This window comes from Salminus brasiliensis, chromosome 7 (genome assembly GCF_030463535.1).
Source record: "Salminus brasiliensis chromosome 7, fSalBra1.hap2, whole genome shotgun sequence".
Lineage (NCBI taxonomy): Eukaryota > Metazoa > Chordata > Actinopteri > Characiformes > Bryconidae > Salminus > Salminus brasiliensis.
The window spans coordinates 20,173,220-20,201,206 of record NC_132884.1 but is presented as its reverse complement, the minus strand read 5'-3'; the positions used below and the strand labels follow the sequence as shown (position 1 = coordinate 20,201,206).

The window sequence follows — 27,987 nt, the reverse complement described above, 5'->3', positions numbered from 1 at the left end:
TACAGTCCCAGCAGTGAGATTAAAAGTTTGGCATAGAACGTTCAGCTTTGAACGTGATGCATAAATCAGCTTGTTGTTCATCTAACCTGCTTCCCTCAGCACACAGTGTGTCTCTACAACACTGCCAAAACACAAAAACACCTCAGATAATCAATGCAAGTTTGCCAGTGTTGAAGACAAAGCTCACACACTACACAGTTCTTCACCTGGAGACATCCGTGGAAAAGAGCACCTGATGACAAAATTCCACCTCAGGATAAACCTGAGTAGTGTGTATTACTACAGATTTTCTGTAATTATAGTTTCTGCATTCATTTTTAAATGTGAGTACTGAGAGACTACTTGGTCAGTGTTCACAGATCTGTTCTTCAATAACCCATTCTTCATGCCTGTTGTTGTTTAAGTTTATCACTCGCTGAGAGTTTTCTCTTGCAGTCTCAATGGCTCATTGTTGCTCTTATTTTTCTGGCCTAAAGGTGTTCACACTTTACAAGACCAAGAATTTTAAACATGGTCGAAAGCTCCTGGAATGTTTTTACTCCAAGCTGGAGGATTTTGTTGCAGATCCCAAAAACCGTGCACTCTTCATCATTGTCACTGTTAGTCCACCCAGGGTCCAATTAAGATCCTTTGGTGCCCCTGGGCATTACAGTTATGGTGCCCTGTTCCAGCCATGAATAACATTTGTGCCAATTATGCAATGATGACCCAAAAGCCAAAGATCTAAACTGGGTGGTGTTACCAGGATGACATTGTGAGCTGGGCAGCCATGTTCAACAATGAACAGGGGCAACTCGCTGTCTGATGTAAATTCCCTGGGGTATCTCTGGTAAACCCATGGTATCTCAAATGCAGATTTTTTTGTGGAACTACTGGAACCAGGTAGGAATTACCTGTCACAAAGCAAGCTGGAATCTGACCATCGAATTGAAATGTTAAAACACAGTTTCATTTCAGTATTAAATTAAATGAATGAACTCTATGAACTCTATAACTCATAAACTCTGTTTTTCACTGGGGAGCCGAAAATGCCCCTTAACCCACCTGTAGCTCATATCATTAGCTCAAGGAAGCTAGATCTGCTTGAATACTGAAAGAAGGGCATCAGCCTATGCTCAAAGATCCTTAATATTGTCAATGATGACAACATGTTTATTGTGTTTGTTTTACCCAGATAAAACCTTATATCTCCAAAATGTCATCTTTACAGGATAAGGAAACCCATTCTTAACTTTCAATGGAAGTCAATGTAATTTTTTTATTCTGAGTCACTTTGGAGCATTTCAGAATGCATTTCAGCTTTGAATGTGATGTATAAATCAGCTTGCTGTTCATCTAACCTGCTTCCCTCAGCACACAGTGTTTCTTTACAACACTACCTAAACATAAAAACACCTTTCTGTTGGTCCATTCAGTATCAATTATGTCATGAAGTCAAAAAAAGTAAAAAATTGAAATACAAGGTTATTACGTGAGAATGATTATATGATTTGGGTCTGGGTTATCAGACATCAGCTGGATTTTCCAACCCGTACACTAGCAAGGAAGGGTCACGAGGCAGGGGTTGCTAAGTGCATTAAAAGGAAGTTGCTGCTAAGTGCATTAAAAATGCTATTTAAACCAGTTCCCTGCCATAAAATGACACCTCATTAATTTGTAGACGATGAAAGCCTGAAGAAAAGCAGATCACTAGTGTTAGCACAATATTAATTCTTTAACTCTCTTCCAAAGCTGTTTAATAAAATCACTGTTTCCTCATTCCTCCTGTTTGTATCAGGTTTGTACCTTCTGGCCTGCTATCGCCTCCATCGCAGCCACGGAGGGTAAATGAGAGTGTGAATGTCACAGCTGGCTCAGAGGCTGAATCTGGGCCTGCTAACAAGCTAGCGCTAATGATTATTTACAAGTCAGAAGCACAGAGCTTTAGTACACACAGTCACAGCACTGTTCTGAGCACTGTTCTGAAAACATATCATTTTAAACTAGGCCGGTTCTTTCCAGCCTCCCCAGTGATTCCTGGAGGTCTCTACAATTCGGCTGCAGAACAGCAGAGTTGACTCAGACCGTTTTTTGGCGTTTCATTCATTACCTGCTTGCAAAACATCTCGGACAGTTTGTGTCTGTCTGTAGCGAAGGTTGCAATGAACTGTGTTCACAGACAGATCGATTGTCTTCTATTATTTTGAGTTGCTTTTGCAGCATCACATGCGATGAAGATCATCCAAATAATCTCTTTGATGTTTGTTTGAACGTTCTAGTTGCTGGGACCCAACCAGTCTATCATTTAGATTGTTGCCATTTTCATCACCAGAGACAACTGTAATTCAAAATAGATCCCATATAATCTTTATGTAATTAGTAAGAAACTTTTAAATTATGAGGGATGTTGTGAAGCCCTGAGAATAAAGAAATAAAAGAAATAAAAATGAATAAAATGAAAATTAAATTGAAATATTCTAAAATCACAGCAGATTCTTACACGCACCAAAAGCATTCTTTGGACTCATGCCATAGAAGAGCCTGGTTCCCTAAAGAATGTCTTCAGTGGATTCAGTGGGTTTTTGTAAATGAGATGTGCAAGTTTAAAGAAAATCCACATAATGTTCTACAGCAATTAAAGGCTTTTCCTAGAACCGTACGTCCAAGCCAAGAACCATTTAGGACCGTTTTTTTTTTTTCAGTGTGTATCCAGTCTGAAATGGGATATTTTGACTCACAAAAACATCATCTGGCCCCTCCAGCTAGACCTGTACGCTGCTCCGCTGCTTTACAAGCCCTGCTTGACCACAGCACCAAGTTGCACGCCTGCACCCGCGGCCTGCTGTTTCTCTGCAGCTATTTAACATGTTGTTTAAGCATAAACCAATTTCCTGCCGTAAAATTACAGCTCATTAATGTGAGGATGATGAGGGCTGGAGCAACAGCAGATTACCAGCGCAGCCGTGATATTAATTACCGCTTCACAAGGCACATTCTTTACCCCCAAAAAGTGTTTAATAGGAAAACTTATGAGCATTTTTGCTTGATTACAAACAGCCCTGATTTTTCTCTTTTCCCCCTCTTAAACAATGAAACCAGTCAAAAGCAGAGGGAAAAAAAGAGAGAAAAGAATTACTGTACATGTCACAAATTTTAATTTCCCATGTTAGTGCGGAAAGACGCCCGGGGCAATGTTGTATTTGTATCGCTGTTGCCGCAAATAACGCCTTTCACGTTGAATTTGCTGAACAGCCTCAGTTAGGGAGAAGTCGAGCAATGTTTTTTTTTTCCCATAATGAATATGGCGCAGGGTTGATCGTGTTTACGCCAGGAATTTAATGCATTATTTACAAGTCGGAGGCTAATAAAAGCAGGTCTACTCATTTGCTAATGATTCAGGCCACCCGGGGCATTATTCCAATTACTTATATTGAAAATATCAAAAACCAAGAGGGGAGAAAGAGGGAGAGAGAAAGAGAGAGAGAGAGAGAGAGAACAGATTCTAGTTTTCAGTTGAATTGAAATCATTTCAGAGATTATTTCACTGTGTTGCCAAAATAACGGTTGGTGTAGTTGTCTAAATACAGTAACTAAGAACTTGTCACCACACTAACGCAAGTTCTCTGCAGAAATGTGTGTGTACTAACTTTCCATCTTTCCTATTCTACATCTTCATGTGACGAGGTGACAGAGCAAATGAGTCGTTTCGAGTCAGAAATGAGTGAATTTATGACACTTCTCAGAGGAGAATAACAGATTCAATAAAATGTTGTTTTTCAGGCAGCTGTTGACAGCAAAAGCCATGTATTAAAACTGGGCTGGAAAAGTGGGAAGTCGGGCCTAAAGACATGAATTACTCATTCGGCACAAAAAATGATAGACATAAGAAGCCACCACACAGTGGATAGTCTGAAAATCGCAGACTGTCAAAAACTATCTATCTATGCATACATATACACACATACAGCTTGTCTAGTCCCTGTCTAGTAGTACTGCCAATAGAATAGGACTCCCTGATAAAGATAAACATGAAACTGCTGGCACCATGCCTAATGCCAGACTTGGGTTTGAGGGGTATGAAGCCACCCAGCATTGAGCTGTGGAGCAGTGGAACTGTGATCCCCTGGAAGGATAGATGGTGCGTTATCCAGTACTTTTATGATGTGTTGGGGAGTTAGAGATAAATTGAGATGGTGATCATCCAACATCCTGATCTCACTAACGCTCTTGGAGCAGAATGCAATCAAATCCTCACAGCAATGCTTCAAAATCAAGTAGAAAGTATTTCCTGGATGGTAGAGACAGTTTATTTGTCCCAACAAAAGCTGGATAAGCCCTGATTTTCCTTTTTAATACCCTTGAACAGTGAATAATCAGGTGTCTGAACACTTTTGGCCATATAGTGTGCATAATATACTTAAATATATTACATAAACATGAATGTTTACTTGGTCAGTAAACTACTAATATTAGTAAATACCATTACTAGTAATATCAATAAATACTAATAAAATGAATACATAAATCTGGCTTGAACAAACACACTGACACACATAAAACCACCACTTTATGTACTGATGTTATTTTTTACTGTATTCATATCCTACACAAAAATTAACCGAAAAACATACTGCAGATCAAAGACATTAATGACACCCATCATCTTTCTGCTCCCTGGGCAGATGCAGTACTGACCGCACCCAGCCACGTTCAGAACTGCTCAGCCCTCTCTTTTTATTCAGATATAAAGGACATCTCCATGCCTTGCACAGGCTTGAGTTATTCTCAGACTTCATCTTCATGAGAACCTTTATCTTACTCAGAGCACTGAAGCAATTAATTGCCTAATATGGGCATCCCAATATAGCCCCTTTCCCCCTCATTACCACAGCACAATTCTCGTTAAACTGAGTGTCCATGCATGTCCACTCAGGACGCTCGCCTGTTACCATCGGCTCAAGCTACAGGACCTCACATGGCAGGCCTCAGGAGGCCACACTGCTGAGGAGTTCATCAGTAACTTAATTTTAATATGACATTGCCTGGTCTCGGCCGCACGGGTTGTTAAAGAGCAGGATCCTTTTACAGTGTGTATTCATCTACATCTTTGAGGCCATGGAAGCTCCTGATAGGTTCTGGCTTTGGAGAACCTTGGGTATAGAACTGCTGGGCATAGGCATCTTTGGAGGCCCCTCCACTATACACTATAACAATAACACTAAATAAAAATAAATAAATAAAGAAAGAAAAAAAAAATACATGATAGATACGTTGACAGAAATCCTACACCCACTCACTGGGGTTACACATAGGGCCCTAAATACTCCATTCACCCATGATCTAAAATCCCTAGACACTCACTCTCTTGCAAGCTCTTCACAGGGGTCATCAGGTAAGCACCTCCCTTTGCCAAAAGGTTCAACATTGAGGTCTGGTGAGGGATACCAGGCCCACCCCCTCCAAGCTCACTTCACAGACCTATCATTAAACCAACCACTTAACCGTAGAATCACATTGGCCTCCCTGGTGACTAAGGTTGGACCTAACCCCACAGGCACTATTAATGCATGCTCAGTCTCAACAGTTTCATATAGACCATGTGACGGCAAGAACGGTTCTCAAGGAGTTGACAGTAATTTTAACTCCTAGCATTCATGCTACTCTGAAAACGGACTACGTTCATAACCAGCATTAATAAATAAACATTTACTCTACAAAATCACTGGGTGCCTTCTAACCCACTGAGGACTGTCCTGAGTATTTGCGGCACCTTGAGCCCTGTGGTCCCCTGTGCAAGTAACCCATCCTTGGCCACCAATGGTTCAGTGGAGTTTAAAAGGTTAACAGAAAGTCCACTGAAAGATTGTTTAAAGACACACAAGTGATACTTCTGAAGCACTGAAGACCCACCTCTTCTGAGAGTACATGGGCGAAGTGCAGTGTTGAGTATTATGGTCTCCATACTGACTTTTGTATTTAGTGGTATCAAAGTTTACAGGGATCTTATGTATCCTAGCCTTAGTAATCAGTGAAGCACTTTTGTATGTCACTCTGGATAACAGCATCTGCTAAATGCCTTAAATGTTAAAAGTAATGTAAATGTTATTAAATAAACATGTAATGTAGTGTTTCTAATGTTCTTGTTTACTACATTAACTCCCACTACTGCAGCCAATCCAAATCCCTCCACAGTTGCCAAACTAATCTGGAATCATGATTTCAAGACCACAAATAATCGACCCAGAACCTTTTGTTTTGCACCTTATACCATCCTCACAACCCCCCACCTCCAGTCTCCCCCTCCTGCCTGCCCTAATGATGACATCTCAATCTCATAGTAGGTTAAAATCCTATTTCTGGTGCCATATTACGCTGGGAAATGCAGAAAGATTGTTATGCATGGAAATTGCACTGCAGTATCTCAAGGGCCCAAGCAGAAAAGGGTGGGGGTGAAAGGGGGGGGGATCAATGCAGCTTTTAATTTTACCCCTCATTGATCATGTCAATAGCGTGCATACTTTCCACAAGCAGCAGAAAACAGACTCATATTTCTGGTCAAAGCATGGCTCTAATGACTTGTCCGAGAGTGCGACATTACTGCCCATCCCTTTTCAGAGAAATAACAAAAGTAATATGAGGCCAAAAAAAAACCCTTCTTGTTCTTGAAATCGCAGTCGCAGTTTAAAGATGTAAATCATACACACAATCACTTGCACAGTCCAAGGATGTGTGTCTGGACGAGATTCAGAGTGCTGTGGCTCATTGCTTAAGCGATTACAGCAGTGATGGCGCGGAGGTAAACTGAGTCTCGGAGTCATAGAGAGGAAAAGGTGTTTATAGAAATCTAATCAAATTTATCTCGACTTAATCAAGCTCTAGCAAATACTGCATGCAGCAGTGGCCTGCAACGAATACAGCACACACATACACACACACACACACACACTTCACATTCATGTTTTTGCAGAGGGTTTCCATGTCCTCCTGAATAAAGTGATGCATTGAATCGACTTAACTCAAACATGGTCATCATTTCTACATAAATTGAATATGTAATATTAATTAGAATATCTTACATCAATACAATGCTTTGTCCTTGGGTTTCATCTGTGTTGGTGTATTGATGTAATGTAAATTTCATTCAGTTTATTCAGATCTGGACCTGGAGGACCAGTGTTTAATGACTGCCCTGCTCGTACACAGTCGGTTTTAACTTCTAATTTCTGCATAATGAAATCATTGCGATCATTGGGGAGTTTGGTGGGAAATGCTTCATTCTAGAGACATTTACAGAAGCAACTGTTCACAGAGGTGGTGAATGAAACCAGACATCTGAAGACGTTTAATGCTCAGATGCAGTTTTACAAGTCTTTTTACAACCCTGTTATTTAGCCTACGCTGATTTTCCTTTTATAGAGGGCTTGTGAAAGAAATTATAAGCTCTGCTTTTATTGGCTGATTTATGTCACCAAAAACAGCCCCCACTAATCTAGCCTACCCTAGCCTAGGTAAGCATAGCCTAGCCTAGCATATTTTTATTATTTCCATTTGTCATTTGTCTTCCCGGCTAGTGTTGATGTCCTCTCTGGGTCCTCATAATAACATGTGGTTAGCTTGCGGAAGAGATTGTAGTAGGGTCTGGATAAAATGGACGCATAGCTTATAGGTGTAATATTGCCCCATATAATATTATACAATAATATACTGAGCTGTATTAATATATTCATACTGCAGATTAGAGCTGAATATAGGACAAATAAGAACAGCACACTGAGTCAAAGTGGATACAGGAGGCTCTCGGCATGAGAAAGCTAGGGATCTCAGCCTTAAGCTGTAGCCTATAGCAAGATAATTGCTGAAATTAAAATAAAATAAAATCGAAATGGTCCAAACCATGGTCTGTACTGAACCATGACTTTTTGTTTACTGTTATTACACCCCTACTGGTAGGGTTAGCTTTTAGCCTAGCATCTGGCTAGCACCCACCTGGAGAGACACATGCAGGTCCTTTTAAGGTAAAGCCCTCTTTTACCAACTTTGTAGTACCATATTTTATTAGTTAATTATTATTAACTTTTTTTAATAGTTAATTATTATTATTATTATTATTATTATTATTATTATTATTCTATCAAACCATTACTTTACAGTTATTGACATACTGTGCAGGGCACTGGCCCTCCAGAAGAGGATTGGAAGAACCCTGGTGTGAATGTAGGTTCTGCTGCCCATAACCCAACCCCAATCTTAACCTCAGGAGCCAAACCAGCAGCTTCAGCCTCTTCTGCTGTTTTCTTGAGAAAAGTATTTTTCACTAGGACAAAAAAATGACACAAACACACACATATTCTGACACACTATTGAGTGACAACGATTAGAAGTGTTTAAATGTCTTTTTTGCTCCTTCTCTGTCTCTCCCTATCCTTCTCCCTATCTTTTGCTCTCCCATTTTCTCTCTCTCTCTCTGATACAGCAGTGTGCTGAAGGCTTGCGGGCGGTGTCACATGTTTTATTGTCATCTCTGCAATTAGACAGGCGCAGATGTGCGCACCTCCTGGCAACCCCAAAGCCCCAACCACCAAATTAATTTTAGCCTCCCCCTCTCTTCCGCTCCCCTTACTCTAAAACAGGTTCTGCAGGAGAGGACGGGTGTTTCACACTCCTGGGAATTCCCCCCATACAGGTGTCTTGCTGTAGGAGAGTGAGTGTTGGCCATGTCCGTGTCACTTCTCAAGAGGAGTCAAATTCTAAGGGACTTCATCAATGAGAGAATTAGAGCTGTGTGTACAGAGTGTGCCGGGCCATTCTGGGAATTAGGACATGTTGTACACTGCCCATAAATAGTCTGGGATTTTAATGCAAATTAGCAGGTTTTCCTTAATAGTTTGCAGCAACTTAGATTTGTTTCTAAAAAGTAAAAGAGTAAAGTTGTGGTGGGAGTCTTTAATAGCATATCTTTGTCATTGCACATGCCCAAATGGTTTAGCAGTGTGGACAAAATGTTGAGAAATAGACAAACATCTAGAACAAAAAAGTGTCTCAAAGGTGGTCAAAGCACTTCCATGTTCCTCTGTAAAATAGCTGCTGCACCCTAAACTGTTTTGTCACTTTCTGAGGATGCTCTTCACTGCAGCAGGCTGTGAATAATGTCCACTTTTGGATCCCAAAGGGAGCCAGTGGGCACTCTGCTGGAACACAGTGGTAAAAACTAAGGATCAGCTTTAACCAGCCAACAGCCAAATGAAAACATGAGGTAATGGAACGCCAAAGATGAGGTGATCCAATAAGTGGACAGGGAGGGAAAAGGTCCCTGAACATATAGACGCAACAGCTAATACAGTAGCATTCAATGCAATAGGGGTAGACCATTAGCATGATGACTATGACAATGAAGGGTTGTATCCATAAAATCTCATAGATGCCATCAGAGGGAAATCTTTTCCTCGGAATATGGTGTCCTACAAAACTACACTACGCCCTTTAAACCACGTAAAACACAGAAATAACAACACAAATACCCCATCAATGAAAACTGTGTCCTCACCACCAGATTTTCCACATTTTTACTCCACAACACAGTCATGTGTTCTACAGTCTCCACTCAGTTTCACAGTCTGCTCAGCTTGTGGCAGGTCTTTTAGGGTTAAATTGAGTAAGTGGTTGGTAATGTGGAAGCGATGATAATGTGGAAGTGTGCATGGAAAGGACACTGTGATTGATAAATCAGGTTAATTTGGGAGAAGCACCACTTGCACTCTGCACTTGTGATTGGAATGCTGATTATTTTTTACTTATTTTATTTTATTATTATTTCACATCCACACAAATAAGTTCCAAAGGGTTCCAAATATGAGAGATACCGGATCTTATTCTGGCAGTATCCGCTGCAAATTAAGCACTGCACCCAATCCACTCAAATATGCCTGGATCACCCCTACAATTCGGGGCTTCCCTCATTGCAGTGATACCCTTTGTGGCACTGTTAATGGGGAACACTTTTCCCTGTGAAGCTAAATGCTGGCTTGTGACCAGTAGCAAGATGTATCCTGCTTTGCTCACTGGGCAGATACTAAGCCTTTCAGAGCAATGTATTCATCACTGTGATTGACCAGGCCAATCTAAGTGTCTTCTATGTGCTGTACAGCTGAAAGAAATATAGAAGACTTCACTTGCTAACTGACCTACTTAATATATGCAAACTAAGGTTTCCTCATCCAACAGTGAAGCAGCAGGCATGAGCAGTCGAATTGTAATGGTCTTCAGACTTTCACTGGTGAACAGGAACGGATTGTGAACTAATATTACATTACGTGTGTTTTTTTTTTGTTGAAGCACTATTTAGACATTCAGCTGCCCCCACAGATTGTGCAAAAACAACAGTCTGTGGCAACTGGTCAATGCAGCATTTCAGTCCAAATGGGAAACGATTCACTCCTTTTCTCCCAGTCATCTGACTCTTTATGACTCACCTGACCAGCAGTGTTTCGGTCAGCAGGCCGAAGCAGATGGCAGCTGTTCTGAACAGTGCGTGAGGAGGGGGGTTCTGGAAGGCTGTTAACATGCGAAACACTGTGTAAGGTACCAGGGCAAGCAAGACCACGCCCACAACCACCACAGGCCAAGTCTGCCACTGGAAGGCCAAAGTCCTCCACACAGCCGTCCGCTGCTGCTGATACTGTTCAGAGACAAAGGTGAGAGAGAAGTGGAGAGGGTGTTACTCAGAGGAACAGGCCGAGGAAAACAACAGCTACTATCAGTTACGTTAATGAGTGGATGAATAAAACACTGACGGAGTCAATGACAGAAAATTATTCCCACACAGGTCGTACATCAAGTCCTGGACTATGTTACAATACTGACCCTTGAAAATCCTTTATCATCTACACTTGGGCGTAGCCTCTTTCTACAGGTCCCCTAGTGGTCATTCCACTGGCAGAACAGAAGAAGACTTGTTGAATGTGCAACGTTGCAGAAACACACCAGGCTTGCAGATAAAAAAAAATATATAAAAGATGTTGAGTTTAATGTCAGAAGGGTGATGCAAAAGAGCAGTCGTGGAACAGTAAGGGTCAAAATCGCGAAAAGCCGTGCCAACAACAGCGAAATACAGCAACCAAAGCAAAACTAAACAAAATCCAATATACAAAATACAAGACTGATAAAGATAACCACTCGTTATGCACTGACAAACAATACTTCACAAAGTATACAAGCTTATATACACAAAGTATTGCTGGACACAGGTATAGGAAGTCATGCTAAGTTTGAAAGCTAGTCGGAAGATCCTACTTCCCACTTGTGATATTGCAATTTTGCGCACATCACATGTTTTCACACATCACATGCTTTGTTGTCGGGGCAACAGGAAATGGTGGCTAATGTAACATTAACAACTTGTACTGGGCTAGCAGAGTAGTCAGTTTCCTATGGATAGAACAATAATGCACACAGATTACAGCTTTAAATAATGTACACAAACAACTGGAACACAGCAGCAGCTACACTGTAAAAGAATTCTGTAGCATCCAGTACTGATTCTGTCTTCTCTGCCATGTTAAAAGGCTGAAGATCACCTTTACTCAGGAACTCAGGTCTCAAAATACTAGAAATAAAACTTGAAGGGGTGTTTATGTGCAACGTCCATGTCGGGAACTGGTATTTACCATGATTCTGACAGCATGTGAAGGCAGCATTAGTACTCAGGTGAGTTTGAACGTGAGAACAGTTTGTGTTTGGTCAGTGAGATGCATGTGGGTGTGATGTGACAGAATATAATAGAAGAGAATGGAATAGAACATCTCTGGAAATGTGTCTTTGTAGTATATAGCATATTATATTATAACTAAAATTAGCAACATTTTCATCAAATCAACAAGTGACTTAAAAAAAAGGAATGAATGAATTCGTAAAAAAAACCCACATTTTTTGGGGCCTGTGGCATATAATGCTTTCCAGAAGGGAATTAATGAAATTCAGCAAACAGAAGATGAATAGGATCCCCTGCAATTTGCTGGGCTTTCTTCCCACTACTGAACAAATATATCTCACATAACTGTTCTTGTGGTCTACGTATGATTTTCCCAGCCCTCGACAACTTGGTCTTATCCATAGCCCCTGGAATACTGTACCAAGTATGGAAATAATATGACAAAACACAAGTCCTATTGACCAGCTCTAAAGTATCTCTGCTTGCAGAGAAAGTATTCAGTTTTTTCTCCACAGGTTCATACATTGCATGGCCTTTTCTTAAAATATACTCTGAGTTGGCTTTAATCCTCAATCTACTATCAAGTAAACTACTATCACTCCACTTTACTTTATGCAAATTGGGACACTATCACCACTGATTACCGTATCTTTAGTTTTACAGCAATTTATAATAAAAGCACCAACTGATTCAACTTCTCAATCTGATTGAAGTATGCATGAAGTATGAAGTATCCCCTTCCTGAAATAAACCAACCAGAGCCATATTATCCACATACTTATAAAGACTTATAAAGAGGTGTCCAAAATTTGCACCTCATTACAACAGATAGTAAATAGGTTTTCCTTTTTGGATACACTATGTTTCTACCTGAGCGAGCACTTGAGCTCATTCGAAGAGCATAAAACATGAGTGATGTGTGACTTCTATTCTTATTCTATGTGTTTTCATGTTCTAACCGAGAGCCTCTGACACTACCTAGCTAAAAATTTTGGCCTAGATATATCATGTTCACAATGACAGCCATTTGTGGGCCTGCGGAAAGAGGTCAATCTGGCTCTTGAAAACAGACCCAGGATGTTTTAAAACTTATCTGGTTTAACAAGAGGTGTCAGCAACAAGGAGTGGGCGCTCTGAATAGAGCCTGATAGTCCAACACAGGGTTTCGAATTTCCCTTTTCGTTCAGAGTTGTGAGTCTAAGTCATTAGGCCTTTTGATTGGAAAACAAACAAAGCCCCTTTTGTTAGGATGAACAGGTCTACTGATGAGAGCTTGTGGCTTCACACCTGTCCTTTAAAACGCTTCTCTCTCTCTCTCTCTCTCTCTCTCTCTCTCCCTTCAGGCGTGGAGTGCTCTGTTGTTACAACACATACAGGTCTCCACTTAACATCAGCGCTAGCACCAGCAGGGCTTATAAAAACAGGGCAGGTTAGGCAGGTCTGTAGGTGTATGTGTGTGTGTGTGTGTGTATGGTGCTCTCTATCAGTTCTCACCCTAAGGCATTTCGTTTCTGATATTTCTGACTCAGCTTACAGGTGCTTACAGACACCATATTCATATAAAGGGAGGAAAAAAGGATGGATCGATGTTTTATAAATAGACAATAAGAACTCAGCATTCTCGGACTCTGCAAAGAAATCTGGTTGGTTTTATCTGCTTACATCTTTCTTGCGAAACACTTACAAGCCAACTCGGTGCTTATAGACATGAGAGTGTTTTCAGTGCAAGTTTCTGTGGACGAAGGGTGCTAAAAATCCCTTGTGAATGAGGAAAAAAAAATAAAAGCAACAATAAAAAAACAACAATAAAAAAAAGCCCACACAGACACTCTAAGAACTCACAGCGTGATATTTGAACAGCTTTTAATTAGCGCCGCGGCTTCATCCGCAAATGCATACGGCGTCACCCTCTTTAGACTGGCTATTCATTAATTAGATTCTTTGTGGTGAGTGCCATTGAGCTATCCATGATGTTTAAGGTTACATCAAACCGCAGTAAGTGGCTTCCTGATAGCAGGACACATCCGTCTTCATTACTCAGTACCACTGTCTGCCTCTGCTCTTCAGCCAGAGCGGAGAGAGAGAGAGAGAGAGAGAGAGAGAGAGATAGGCCAAGTTAATGGCTAGAGAAGAGCTGATAGGCCGTATCCCAGACAGACCCTGAACTTTTGCCTGCTTTCATTTCCACATTGAAGCTTATTAATTCAGCCACAGAAAGTGGGTGCTCACTCTTCATGCCAAAAACCATCTGAGCTGAACTGAACTGAACTGAGTGAAGTTGTAGTCTGTCGACACACATTTGCACACGGGGGTTTGTTTTTCACACGCATACACACACAAACAGGTTTTCATTCATATTATGTTCGGATGAAAAGTTATATTATATATCATCAGTGAGCCTTATATATATAGGTAAGTGTACAGCGTCAGGGTCACGGGCACCTAAGGCTCACTGACGTGATGCATGGAGGCCTCACCTCACAACTTACAAGACCTACAGGATTTGCTTTGTGTGTTCACTTTCTACCATTTCTGGTCACTACCTTTCATCCCATGATGTCCCATGATGAAGATTACACACCTCACCATATCTCTCGGTTCCAGCTCCATTTATTAGAAGGGACCATTTAGCTCAAGCTAAAGCTGACTGAACTCAATCCCAAAATTCCTCAAAGAGGGAGTTCCCTCCCTCTCACAGTCTCCTCCAACATTATCATATCCTGATGGCATGGTCTGAACACACGAAATACAAATAAGCTTTTTTTTTCTTACACAGTAATAATGTCAGTGTTTATTGTGAATTATGTATTTATGTTCTGTAATACATATACACACACACATACACACACACACACACACACATTAAGAGGCCTAGAGAAGCTCCTTGGGAACAACTCTGAAGGAAAAAAAAACTGAACATCAAAGCAGAACCAACATAAATAAGGCAGACTCCTAAAGGGAGAAGATAAGCTGTGTGTGTGTAGGGAATTCTCTCAGCTCCGGATGTGTCCCATAAGCCCACTCTTCCTCCTGAATGGCCTTCTCTGTGGTCCAGTGGTCCTCAGCACACTGTTTTTCCACACCAACCCCCATGCTAACCACGGCCCCATCTAAACAAGCCCCCTCCACCTCAATGCAGACACTAAACACTCTGTACATTAACACTGGCCCCCCACTCCCTGTGGGACACTTCCTACAGCACAGCTTGAGGGCCAACACTGCCGTTTATTCAGCCAAATGGCCAGGAGATGGGTCAGGGGGAGATACTTCTGGAAATAGATAGTGTGTCCTGCTTATTTATTTAGTTATCTGTAGTTATTTGAGAGCAATGCTTCATTAAAGTCATTAAATACTACTGGACCTTCAATGTGCCCAGTTTTTGGATTAACTATGAGACACAAGTGTCCCTAATAAAGTGTGGGGTAGGTGGCTGTCCCCTGAAGAACTCCTGTGTCCTGATTAAGTGCTAGTGTAGGTAAACGGGTTTCGTTTGCAGAGTTAGAGAATTTAATGACAACCGAAGCCGCTGCTGTGAATGGGGTCAGTGTATTTTGGGTACATTTCAGGGAATATTTACACAACCTGGCAATGAATGGATATGGGGGCTCTCTGGAGCGTTACACTCGCTAATCCCTATTATCTAGAGTTCCGATTTTGTTGATTTCCATCTTACCCCCAACCCAACTCCACCGGTTTTCCAAAGCCAGTCCCAAATTCAATCCCTCTCTATTGCAGTCTGTTCTGTTTGTGGACTTGTGCTCTTTTTTTAAACACATGGGTGGTCAAGGCCTTTAGCGATAGGGCTGTTTAGAAAACCCCAGTGGTTTCATCTAGGTTTAACACAGGACTAGCAAGAAAAATAAAACAACTATTTTTAAGGTAAGTTAATGTAACAACATTGAATTCCAGCCCATTTTGAATCATGAAATTTGAATTGTCACATGCTACGACAGAAGAGACAGGCTGTCCGGTTCACCCAGTTAAAGAAAATGTATTTCTCCATAACAGATGGAGCCTGATACTTATCATGCAGTAATTAGATACACATGTGCCCCTTTTTGTTCTCTTATGGACTCCTGCAGACCAGGGGTCAAAGTTCAGTGGCATCAATGTCCAGAAAAAAGCATGGGACGCAAAGGTTTTGCCACCGAGACCCACTCTAATGGAACCAAAGGAACCCAATGAAACCCAGTGGAACTTTCAATGAATAGTCTTTTGAGAAACTCTTTTGTTGTAAATAGTTCAAAATACTACGTCATGAAAGGGTTATGCACTAATTAAGGGCTTTTGAAAGAACCATGTGTCCAAGGCAATAACCCTCTAGGAATGTGTATTTTTTTGTGTATAGTGTAATTCACCAGCCAATCTGAGTCAGAAATCCTGTCTCAGGCGTTTCAGAGTTATTCATGTCCAAGGTCTGATGTGACTGATGCTGAGTAAATGCAGGGGTGGAAAATACTTCAGTAATTGGACACTGAAGAAAAGAGTTGTCAATCCAACCTATAAAATGTTACTTTAATAAACAGCTTACTGTTAAAAACACTTATTAAAACTTATTAAAAACTTATTATAAATAATAAATAATAATACATTTCAATAATAAAATAATAATAAAAAATAAAATAAACCAAGACTTAGTGGAAGTGTTATTGAGTTTACATTAGTTAATTAATTTATGTATTTATATTGCATATAATTATATTATATATTATACTATGATTATATCAGCACACCTGAGCAGAACAGTTTTATGTGGTGGTACAGTGATCAATACTTTATACTTTAGGGAGTTTTTCCTTGCCACTGTCACCCTTGGCTTGCTCACCTGGATATATATTTTTTTGTCTTGTTGGGTTTTCATGTCTTGTTAATCTCTTATCTTCTTACTGATTACTGATTCCTGTGAAGCTGATTTGTGAAAACGGCATTTGTAAAACAGTGCTATACAAATAAATTTCATTCTCTGCTGTTCCTGTGTCCTAGCCTAATAAAAGTTTGTAATATCGCTTTTGGCTTTGAAGAGGTACATTTTATGTAATAAGAATCAGCATTTGTTATTCATGTTGTGTAAAACTAATCTAATTTGCTTATTTCTAGTAAAAAAGTTTTTCAAAGTGCTATTTCCTTTTATTACTGTGAGTTACAAATCGCATTGTGTAGGATCTTCTCTCAGTTCCTGCACATTTTATGTTACTGTTTTTATTAAAACAACCAACCAAATGATTTTCATTCTAAAATGAATCTGCCTACAGGTACAGCTTTAAAGGGGGTTCTACAGAGGTTATTTATCAAAGGCAATGGTTCTATATTAAGCCATTACATCTAGAGTGTAAGAACCTAATTTTCCAATCCACATTGCCAATTTGCCAATCCACTAGTTTGTACTCTCCCCTATCACACGTAATGCTCCTGACACTGGGAGCATAAGGCCAGCCACCTCCTCTTTTGCCGATGCAACGTCCCCACGCAACCAGTGTGCTTGGAGGAAAACGCATGGTACCAAGCTCTGATACCATGCTGGCCAGCATCACACTGAAGTGATGTGGAGAGAGAGAGAGAGAAAGAGAGAGAGACATCTACCCACCCTGAGAGAGCATGGCCAATTATGCTCTCTCAGGCTCCGGCTGCTGATAGCTGAATGGCAGCATGACCAAAACAAACTTGAGTGTGTTTAACCCCTTAACACAGCCGGGCTTACTCCACACTAAGGCGCATTACTCAGTAACTACAGGGATTTCTGTTCAAGCACTTTTGGCCTGTCAGCGGGCCATAGGCTTTTTAAGCGGTCAAATGTCAATACTTTTGGTATAACTTAAGTCTCTTTTTAACACCCATGATACAATACAAACAAATGATTGTCTACCCTCTACACATGCTTTATGGTCAGCAACAGTCAAATAACAGCCGTATGCATTGTATCGAGATCTTTGCTCAGTTGACTGACTTAAAGCACAGCTTTTAGCTCTGTCCCCTTACTAAAGACATAAAATGGAAATCAATTTTAATGAATGAAAAAATAAATGAATAAATAAATAAATAAAGAACAAAAAGTGTGAGTGTTATTGAGCTTATCAGCCCAATTTCTGTTGTTGTCTTCAAGCTGAATAGACAAAAGCATGGGAGATATTACTTTGTTAAAAGAAACATATTTTTCCATCTCGCTAGATAATGGACCCAACTCCCAAGGTAAAAGCTTTGGAGAAACAGACGTGTTGTTGAACAATGTGGCTCTGTCTGCTGAAGGAAAATGCTAAAGGAAAGGAAAGGCAGGGAGTGGAAGATAAGGATGTGAAGTGTAGGTCAGTCTCCAAGTCTTAAATAATCAGAGGCGAGATAACGGGCCAGTTAAAAGTATCTTTTTTCTCTCTTTTGCTCTATCTCTCTCTCTCTCTCTCTCTCTCTCTCTTTTAATGGCAGTCGTGAAGTCCTGAATAGAGGCACTGCTGTTAGCCTTGTCTGTTCATGCCTTCAATAGGCCTCGTCTGTCCGTTATGTTTATGTTTAAAACAATGGCTCTATCAAGGCCAAGGCAACTCTGCTAGGGTCAAAAGCAGCACAAAAAGAGGGTCACAGAATACACCAAGAAAATCCGATTATCTTGGTAGACTCGGAAGAAAGAAGCCACATTATTGAGACAAGCAGTGGAGGGGAGGGGTGGGGGTGAGTTTCCTTTTTTTCTTGTCCACTGAAAATGAAAGCAGCCTTGTATGTACATCAGACATATTGAAAAGGACGAAAGTGCTTTAGTAAAGAAGATCCCATAATAGCCTATTTCATCAATTGAGTCAAAAGCGATAGAGCAGGAAGATCAGTGAAGTGGCTTTGGGATAACTGGTTTATATCCCGGCACTGAGAGAGACACTGCCGCCGTTAAATAAAGGAGCAAGGCTGACATCATCATGTGAGGCTGCACTCGATGTACGGTTCCAGCAACATGAGAAAAGATACACTATATGGACGAAAGTATTGGGACACCAGCTCCTCTGAAATCAAGGGTATTGAGAAGAGACGAAACCCACTTTTATTGGAGTAACTGTCTCTACTGCCCTGGGAAGGCTTTCTACTAGATTCTGGGGAATTGCTGTGAGGATTTGATTGTATTCAGCCACAAGATGTGGATGACCATTACACCACTTCATCCCCAAATCCCTAACATTATCTCAAAAGAACTGGATGGAGCATCATTCATGATTCCAGAGAACAGAGAACAGTTCCACTGCTCCACAGCTAAATGTTGGGGGGCTTTATACCCCTCTAGCCCATGCCTGGCATTAGGAATGGTGCCAGTAGATTTGTGATTATCTGCTGCAGAGAGTTCTAATCTATTGCCATTACCATTCTATAGGGACTGGACATGAATGCATTTTATTAGAAGTGTTGTCTATGAGTGAAGGAACAGTACTTTCTCCTCCCTCAACATTCACAGCTGAAGGCACCTAACCCTCAATTGCTCCCTTGGCACTAAGGTTGCTGTCCACTGCTCTCTGTGTGTTCTCACTACCCCTAATAACAAGTGTGTGTGTGTTCACTGACACAGATGGGTTACATGCAGTGGCTGAAATCAATCTGGTCCCACTGTACCACTAATAAGTCTGTAGTTACACATTAATAACCCATGCAATAACAATGCTACTACTGGTGAGGCATTCACTGTTGCAAATGGATTACAGTAGCATGGTAGTTGTGCAATAACTTTGTGTTAAGCCAATAATATATATACATTTACTGAATTAGAAATACCAGTAAATAGCAGCTATAGGCTATATATATATATATATATATATATATATATATATATATATATGGGGGCTGGGTGGTTATTGTTTATTTATTCTTTTTATTAGTTGTATTTATGGATGCACACTTTAAGTACTATATGCACAAAGTCTTGTGTAGGGCTTGTACTACTTATATTCACTTATATTAGATACACTGGGTTAGACAAAGAGACAAGTGTGTGTGGGGGTGCAATTGTTACAATGTCCTTTTTATTTGGGTAAAATATGTTTCCACCAACCTATCACTTTAACCGAAGGCTGTTATTTAAAGGTGAAACAGCGACCTCAGAGAAATGGCAGCCCTAAGAATGAACCAAATCTCACCCAGCACTGCCTCAGCAACCGTTCTGGTTAAGTGTCCAATATGAGTCAATTAATCGGCCTGCTTGTCCAAATTTTAAATGCAATAAATTCAAAACGGCTGCAAATAACAGAAAATTAGCTTCGTAATGAGTGATGGTTAGGCATGATGGCTAATGGCTCTGCAGGCTTCAGATGCATGACCCTATTACATGTGTGCAGCACATATGGAAATTGAAGTGAATGAGGGGAAAAAAAAGAAACCGGCATGCATCTGTTTTCATGAATAGTGCTTATGTGCAATTAGTTATTTGAAGAAAATTGGTAATTAGGTAACATGCTCTCTAAATTGCTAATATTTTAGTGTCTGGAGACGGACAAGTAATCCAGTCCAGGACAACGGCAAGCTGCGACTGCTGTAATTCATTAACTAGCGGTTAACAATTGCAGACAGCAATGTGTTTATCAACACCTAATGTTTTATGAATATGACCTTTAGGGGTCCTTCCAATCAATCAATATCCTGGCAAGAGGCCTATTGGGATTATTTAAAACCTGGAAGTAGGACACTGTATACACCCGTGCAATCATTATTTATGAGGATTCGGTTAACCCAAATACATTTTCCAGTTTTGTTTGTTATGTTCATGTGACCAGTTTATTCTACACATACAGTACTATGGAGAGGGTTTAGGCACCCAAACCCATTATTTAAAAGCATTTATCTCAATATGAGGGTTTTGGCTTGTGAAAACACCATATTTCATTTAAACAGATGGAAGTAAACATAAATTCGTACAGGAAAACAAAACAAGAATTTATCATTTTGAAGAAAATCATATCGTTGTGGTGAGCTCGTTTGAAGAACTATTAATGTTTTATTAGCGCAGCTACAAATACCTGCGAGATGTGCAACGGAAGCGTACGGTCAGTGGCAAAATCCCAGTCTACAGGAAATTCTCGCCAGAATTGTGGGACTGCTGCCGTGTTTCACAGCTTGTGAAGGTAAACTGCTTCGCTTCCAGGCAAAATTGCTTCTAGAAGTCTGCTGAGAATGCTGGTCCTTCACAACCAGTTTCTGAAAGAACACTGCAGGGAACTACATACCATAAATCTATGGACCAGAGTGCGCCACGAGAGACCTTAGCTTACTTCTGCTTGTGAATGAGGAGAACTTCCTGTAGACTGGGATTTTGCCACTGCTGGTAGACCAGTACGACCGTACACTTCCATACGCCTGCAAATTCAACTACATCCTTTACACTATGGCCTTTGGCACGCCAAACTGCAATCATCAACATCTGCTTTCCGACCCACACATCGAACAAGACCTTCACTGCACTGTACCACCTGAAGCTGAAGTTGCTACCACCTTAAATATACATGGTGATAATTTTTTTTATTCTGGCTTATATATTCGGGTATATTTTGATGGGTGAAACCCCAGCAGAATATGTATACACACACTGCCAAACATATTCCATAATTCGGTACAAGTCATCTGCAAGCACTGCGGAGGGCATGGAGAGATTACAGAAACGACCACAAAAGTGCTTCTCTCAGGGGATCCCACAGCAGCTGATCACATCTACAAGAGGGCTCTGGTTTGTCTTAAACAAGCGTAAATGACATTTGGTGGCAAAAGGGGAACAAGCCCCCCTTTTTTTCCAAAAGAGCCAAACGAAAAGACAAATGTGCCCCAGAGTAGGAGAATGATGAGCTCTGGCAAGAAGTTCTAAGGGAAGAAAAAAAGAAAGAAAAAAAACAACTGAATGCATTCAGTCTCTTTCCTCTGGCCACTGTTTTGCATACACGTCGCTGTGCTGGCGTGGGAGGTCTAAGTAGACGCCTCCGTTAGCATAGCATTAGCATACGCTGATCAGAGGGCCTGTCTGACTCTGACAGGACCAAAGACAAGGCCTGAAGTGGATGTAGCACACAGGCCAGGGGCGTGCGTCCTTTATTATACAGGGAGAGAGAGAGTTATTTAAGGATTTAAGGACTGCAAAATCTGCAGCGTGCTTCAGACGTGGGAAGGTGAAAATTGAAGAAAGATGTGGTAAATACAGTGTGAACAAATCCAGTCCGTTTCACATAAAGCAATTGGACGAGCCAACATGCAAGCAGTAAAGACGCTTCCCCGGGTGTGAAATGGCTGGACGGGGTGTCTGTGTGGAGTGCGTATGTGTATGTGTGCGTGTGTGGGGGGCTTCCATTCCCTCCAACCCCTCCCAATCATGAAATAAAGGCACTGGAGTGTTACGATCATTTTTATTTTCCACATTTTTTTTTTTTGGTCAAAAGACAGTTCTGAGCAATTGCCTCCCATAATGAGCTACGGTTCGTTAGCCGATGTAATTTATAATTGAATCGGATGGATGTGGCTCCGTGTAAGTCGGAGTCTCCGAGAGGCTGAGGGGATGTTTGCACCATTTCATTAACACCCAGGCCCTTTAAAGGGCACCGCTTTAGCGTGGCATGCGAGGGGCCACGTGTGGGGTCGTTGTGCGAAACGCCTCGCTCTAATGAAACACTTCCGAACATTGTAAAGAAGATCTCGTAATGGATTCCGTGACGTCCTCTCATCTTCGGGTTTGGATACGGGAAAACAAAACATTCGTTAAAGAGAGAAACGGCAAAAATAAAAACAGCCGCCCCACATGCTGGAGCCTCCCCTCCCTTTCGCTGATTTAAAAAAGCGTCTCAGGAATGGCACATAAAAGCTAATTGATTTAAAAATAACCCAAAAGAGGGCAATGTTTCATAAAAGACGTTTTACAACCCAATGACTAATTCAGAAGCGTTTATTTAGCCTCAGCTCGGCTGCTGCTATTTGGAGCTTCTGGTCAGGCTTGAGACAAAACTCTGCTCGGGCCTGAGCTTTCTGAGCCGTAGCGTTTTTCGTTCGTTTTCAGACAGACAGGCTAAAGTTCCTACAGGCCGAGAGAAGAGTCCATTAACTAATAGAGATTAAAAGCCTGATGCCCCCCCTCCCTCCCCACCCTTCCCTCGGATTACACTTCCAAAGCGCACGGCTGATTGATGAGAACCAGCAGGCTGACTGGAATCTACTCTTTCATTAAGGCCTCCTAGCTTTCCATCCATCCATCCATCCATCCCTCCATCCTCGCCACTATACCTCCGCCACCGCGGGGGAGAAGGAGGTAAACACACACGCACAGAGAGAGCGAAAGAGAGAGAGAGAGAGAGAGAGAGAGAGAGAGAGAGAAGGGGGGGGGTGGAGGAGATAAGTGGTAGCACTTCAGCCTGACCCGTACTGGACTGTGTGTACTAAAGCCCTGTGTTTTTTCTCCTTGAAGTTATTTATAATGACATGAGAGAGGGCTACCCTTTTAGTATTAAGTTAAGACGTCTTTTTAATGGAAGTCTAATTCTAGCAGTCAGCGATTATGAGGGTAGATAAAGCATCCTGGGGAAACAATTCCTTCTTAAAAGTACAACAGGAACAGCAAGGGGTGTCCAGTGGTGTAATCAATACTGTATAGGACTAGTTTTTTTTTTTTAAGCATCAATTTTAATATAACATTTTAATAAAATGTCATTTTCTTGTTTACCTGCTACTGATGCCTCAACGAAGTTGCGTTTCTAGTTGGGTAATGTTGGAGTGTTTATTAAAGTTTTATTATTTCTGGAGTGTATTATTAAAGCTTAATTACCCATGAGTCATGGGTGTAAAAGTGCATTATGAAAGATCTGCAAGTTTATATGTTCCATATGTATCATAACAAGTGTAATGGGTGTTGTAAATAGTGTAAAACCCCTTCAGCCATTGTAAAATCATCAGTGACTTCATTTCTTTTATAAACGTGCAATAACATATAATACAATAGAGCACACTAATATTCAGATTCATTAATTAAAATGATCATTAATCATCAGTTTGTTTGTTTTTTCTCACAGGACTTATTCGGAGCAGCCAACATGCTCAAGTGGGGCGGATATTGGGTGGAACATGGGCTAGGTGGGTTCCAGGTGGGCATAGGCTCTGAGCGGGTTTGTTCATGCATTTTTTTACTGGGACCCAGTCAGGCTTCCCTAATGGGCCCGGTCATTACAGCCCACCTTAATCTCACATGGGTCCCATCTAGGCCACGTATGCAGTGGACATCCCAGATGGTGCCCATATTTAACCCCTCCTGTTCTCATCACTGACCCTGGTGGGCTTCCAAACGTGAGGCCAATGTGGAACCCGAGGACAAAACTTTCTGGATTCCAGTTGGACTATCCATGCAGGGTCCACATGGACATGTTAGCTGGGGATTTAATGCTGCTAAGACCCAACTGGAAAGAAGCCATAGAGGTCCACACAGTCAGCAGCATCACAGTAAGAAGTACCACCAATTTGTTAACAGCCTGCAGCTCATATTCCCAGTCAGTGACAAAGGTAGAACTTTCTAAAGGTCTAGAGTGATATTGTGTTCTTCTAAAGTCAGTCCCACCCATTCTAAATCAGAACAGGATTGGTTAATTCCACTGTCAGTTCCTAATTATGAAGGATCACTAATCTGATATATAAGGCCTTTAGGCCTAACTAATTAAGGCCTAGCTAATGGGGTTTGGTTGCATCTACCTAGATACTACAGTGTATTTACAATGGCTTTAAATGGAGCTGAATGGACCTCTGCCAACCCGGAACTAGCGATACAAGAAATGATGTCATAGCTCCTAAACGACATTAGGGGACTGAGCTCCATGGGCCCTCTACAGTGCAGGTCTAAATGCGATTGCTCTGCCTGTACTGCTGGTAGTTAGGCCACTGAAAGGGTCATTTGGAGGCAGGCTGGAGAAGACCTATGGAAGTTCATGGGAGTTTTTTAAGGTGGCTGCCAGTACAGCATAAATGACAGTTGCGTCAATACTTCAGCGTGTGTGTGTGTGTGTGTGTGTGTGTGAGAGATTATTTGTGTGTGTATGTGTGTGTGTTTGTGGCATTCTCAAGAGGATAAGGTGCCCTGACAAGGCAATCAGGAACGAAGCGATTCAGAGGCCATGCGGCCTCAGCACTCTCGTCCCTCACTCTGATGAGCTTTTGACAAATGGAGCGCAGCTGAAATTGGTTTTGTATGAGCGCTTTTAGATCTGTCTCTTAGCAGGATTATTGCCACCTGTCTTCATTGGCTACATGGAGTCCATCTATTCATCCGCCTCTGGGCTCTGTGCAGGAGGTAGAGGAGCCGTGGCAGCGCTGGATGGGAAGCACTTGTTCTCTGGCTTCTAGTTTCATTCACACTCACAAACAAAGACAAACCACAGGCCCATTTTTTAAAACATAGGACCAAAACAACGGTATTGTTTATGACTGTATGAAATATACTGTATATCTATTGTGTATATACTCTATTAACATTCACAGAGCACTTTATTAGGAACTTCTCTTTATTCAGACAGGAGAGTAATGTTATTAAGAACCTTTTCTTGGCACACTTTGGGTCCATAATTACCAAATAAAATTAGTTAATATTTTAATTAATATAGGCCCAATAGAACCCAATGGGACTCCACAAAATATGCAATATCAAACTGTTACAAAAAATAAATAAATAAACACAATTAAAGAACTGCATAAAAATTTATAACTGAATAATACATTTAGCTGGGTTAACTGGGATATGGTAAGAATTTCTGTCACAGGTTTTAGAGGCATCAAACTTTTCAGATGTAAATCTTCTATATGCATTACAGTGAGTGTGCTGACACCTAGCCTCCCCATCAAAAGATTGTTTCATGGTCCGTGTGCACACACACACACATACACACACACACACTCAAAACACATGCGCACACGCACATGCTCGCGCAGTGAACCCAGCCCAGTAAAAACACAGAGGTCAACAGTGCCACCCCAAACAAATCTGCTCAGCGCATATCCACCAAATGTCAGGCTGCAGCAGGAACAGGCGGCGCATTACCACAGGCCCGCCGCAAACCCTCATCTGCTCCCACCACCTTTTAAATTAATGACAGATAGCGCTCTGCAATCGAGTGAACCTCCATAATCGGATAAGTTACTCAATTCAGATAATGAAAGCTGGGGGACCCTTTGTCTCTGGGACGCTGATATCTCCCGTGATCAATCAAGAAGCAGCCAGGGCACTTTGGAGATCCTCTACTGTCTGATCATTAATACAGCAATAAAAGAGAAACTATTATTTTATGCCTGGGCAACAGGATCAATGGAGATGATCGATAGGCAGATTGCCTGACTGTGTCACGTTTACAAACGGAAAGCAGGCTGGCAGGGCTGGATTTCAAAGATACAGTTGCAGATTTTGTTGCTCGAGTATCAGCACTCGGTCAGTTAGTGCTGGGCGATATGCTGTCTATATCGGTTTACTGATATTAGTGTCACACCACTTTTTTTAACTGTAGCAATAGATATGAAAAACTACTGCAACAAGGTAACACTTACGTTTCAGAATTGTTTAACTACAACTGCTACAAATTAGCATAGTAAAGCCTTAGTGCGTTGCAGATATGTGTTTGTATTTTGATTTGATATTTTGGGATTTTATTTATGTTTATATTTATTTAAGTGCCAGGGGAATTTCTCAGATACCAAAAAGACTAAGATCTAAACAAAGTAGATGAAAGTTTGGACCGAAAAATGGAAATGCTTTCTTGTAGAGAAACTTTAAAAAGTCTGAATTGTTTATAGCAGTTTAGATATAAGAAATAAAAGTTTAAGGAATTTAATGCTAAGCTTAATAACAGAAAGTTATTACATATACACATTTTGCATGCACAATATGTTCAGTTATAATAGTTCTGAGAAGGTTTGTATCTAAAATATATTTGAAATACAAGTTTTTTGACAATCTGGCAGTTCCTTACATTATGTGAAAATGTGACATAATTTAAACCTACCGGTTATGGAATAAACTTGTTTTTTAGGTTCTTCCGATAAAAGTTAGGGGGAATTTTGCGTGGCAGCGACAATGTGCAAAGATAAAAAAAATTTGTAAGATCCTGTCCCCAAAGAAAACGTTTTTTTTTTTTTTTTTTTTCAGATTGATTACTATTTTACCATCATCAACCTTACATATGGAAATCAGATGATGTGAAATAAAAATAAAAAATAAAATCAGGACTCCTGCTTCATGTTGCCCACATTTACAGCCAAACCACCATTTACTGTTTACAAACGTAATTAACTTTAATTCTCAGGGACTGAATCAGGCAGACATTTTGAAAAGTCAGTGAAATTCCCCTTTGCCACTGTATTTCCATCACAGCAAGCCAAATCACTTCTCATATCAACTGTTGGCTGCTTTAGGGGAATGCTGCTGAAGCACAAGCAAAGCACTTCTGAACCCCAATAGCAGCCTAAAGCTGCTTTCACACTGAACGCAGGAAATTCACAGCTGTACCTTCAAACACGTTATTTTCAATGCGATGCGCAGCACAGACGCGGATTTTCCTCATATGACTTTATATGGCCACACACAGTGGTAAACGGAGTGTGCCGCAGCAGATGCATGGGGTCATATAAAGTTCAAATGTTTTCAACTTTTGCTCACCACGCATCGTCCGAGTCTCAGTGTACCCAGTTGGAGAGCAGTGGGTGTGTCTGGTAGTTCCCTCCAACATGAAGGAAAGGCTGTACAAAACCAGTCTGAAAACCTATCATGACCTATCAATAAAAGGCTTAGCATTAAAGCAGGTGTCAGCCCAATAAATACACTACTTGTTCAAGTGTGTTCGAGACTTCTTTTGCATAACGTTTGTCCAGAAGGATAAAAGCATGTAGGACTAGAGTTGTCAGGGTATAAATCAACGATTTGATGTTTACAGGGTGGGCCATTTATATGGATACACCTAAATAAAATGTGAATGGTTGGTGATATTAACTTGTTTCTGGCACATTAGTAAACGGGAGGGGGAAAACATTTTAAGATGGGTGGTGACCATGGCGGCCATTTTGAAGTCGGCCGTTTTGGATCCAACTTAAGTTTTTTCAATGGGAAGAGGGAGAACTTATTGAGAATTTCACAAGAAAAACAATGGTGTGCTTGGTTTTAATGTAACTTTATTCTTATTCTTTATTATGAGTTATTTACAATATACTAATGTGCCACAAACAGGAAGTTAATATCACCAACCATTCCCATTTTATTTAGGTGTATCCATATAAATGGCCCACCCTGTATATGTATACAATGTTGTCTCACATTACATTATAGCACATTCTATATGTTGCAAAGT

The 27,987-nt window shown here is 40.9% G+C and overlaps 1 protein-coding gene across 1 annotated transcript in view; it reads right to left on the bottom strand.

Annotated features, from left to right (window-relative positions):
- Window positions 1–27,987, bottom strand: part of LOC140559464 (uncharacterized) — a 148,005-nt gene that overhangs the window by 14,180 nt on the left and 105,838 nt on the right. Inside the window, exon 4 of the mRNA XM_072682977.1 lies at window positions 10,449–10,654. Coding sequence (XP_072539078.1) covers window positions 10,449–10,654 — 206 coding nt within the window. The remainder of the gene's footprint in view (window positions 1–10,448; window positions 10,655–27,987) is intronic.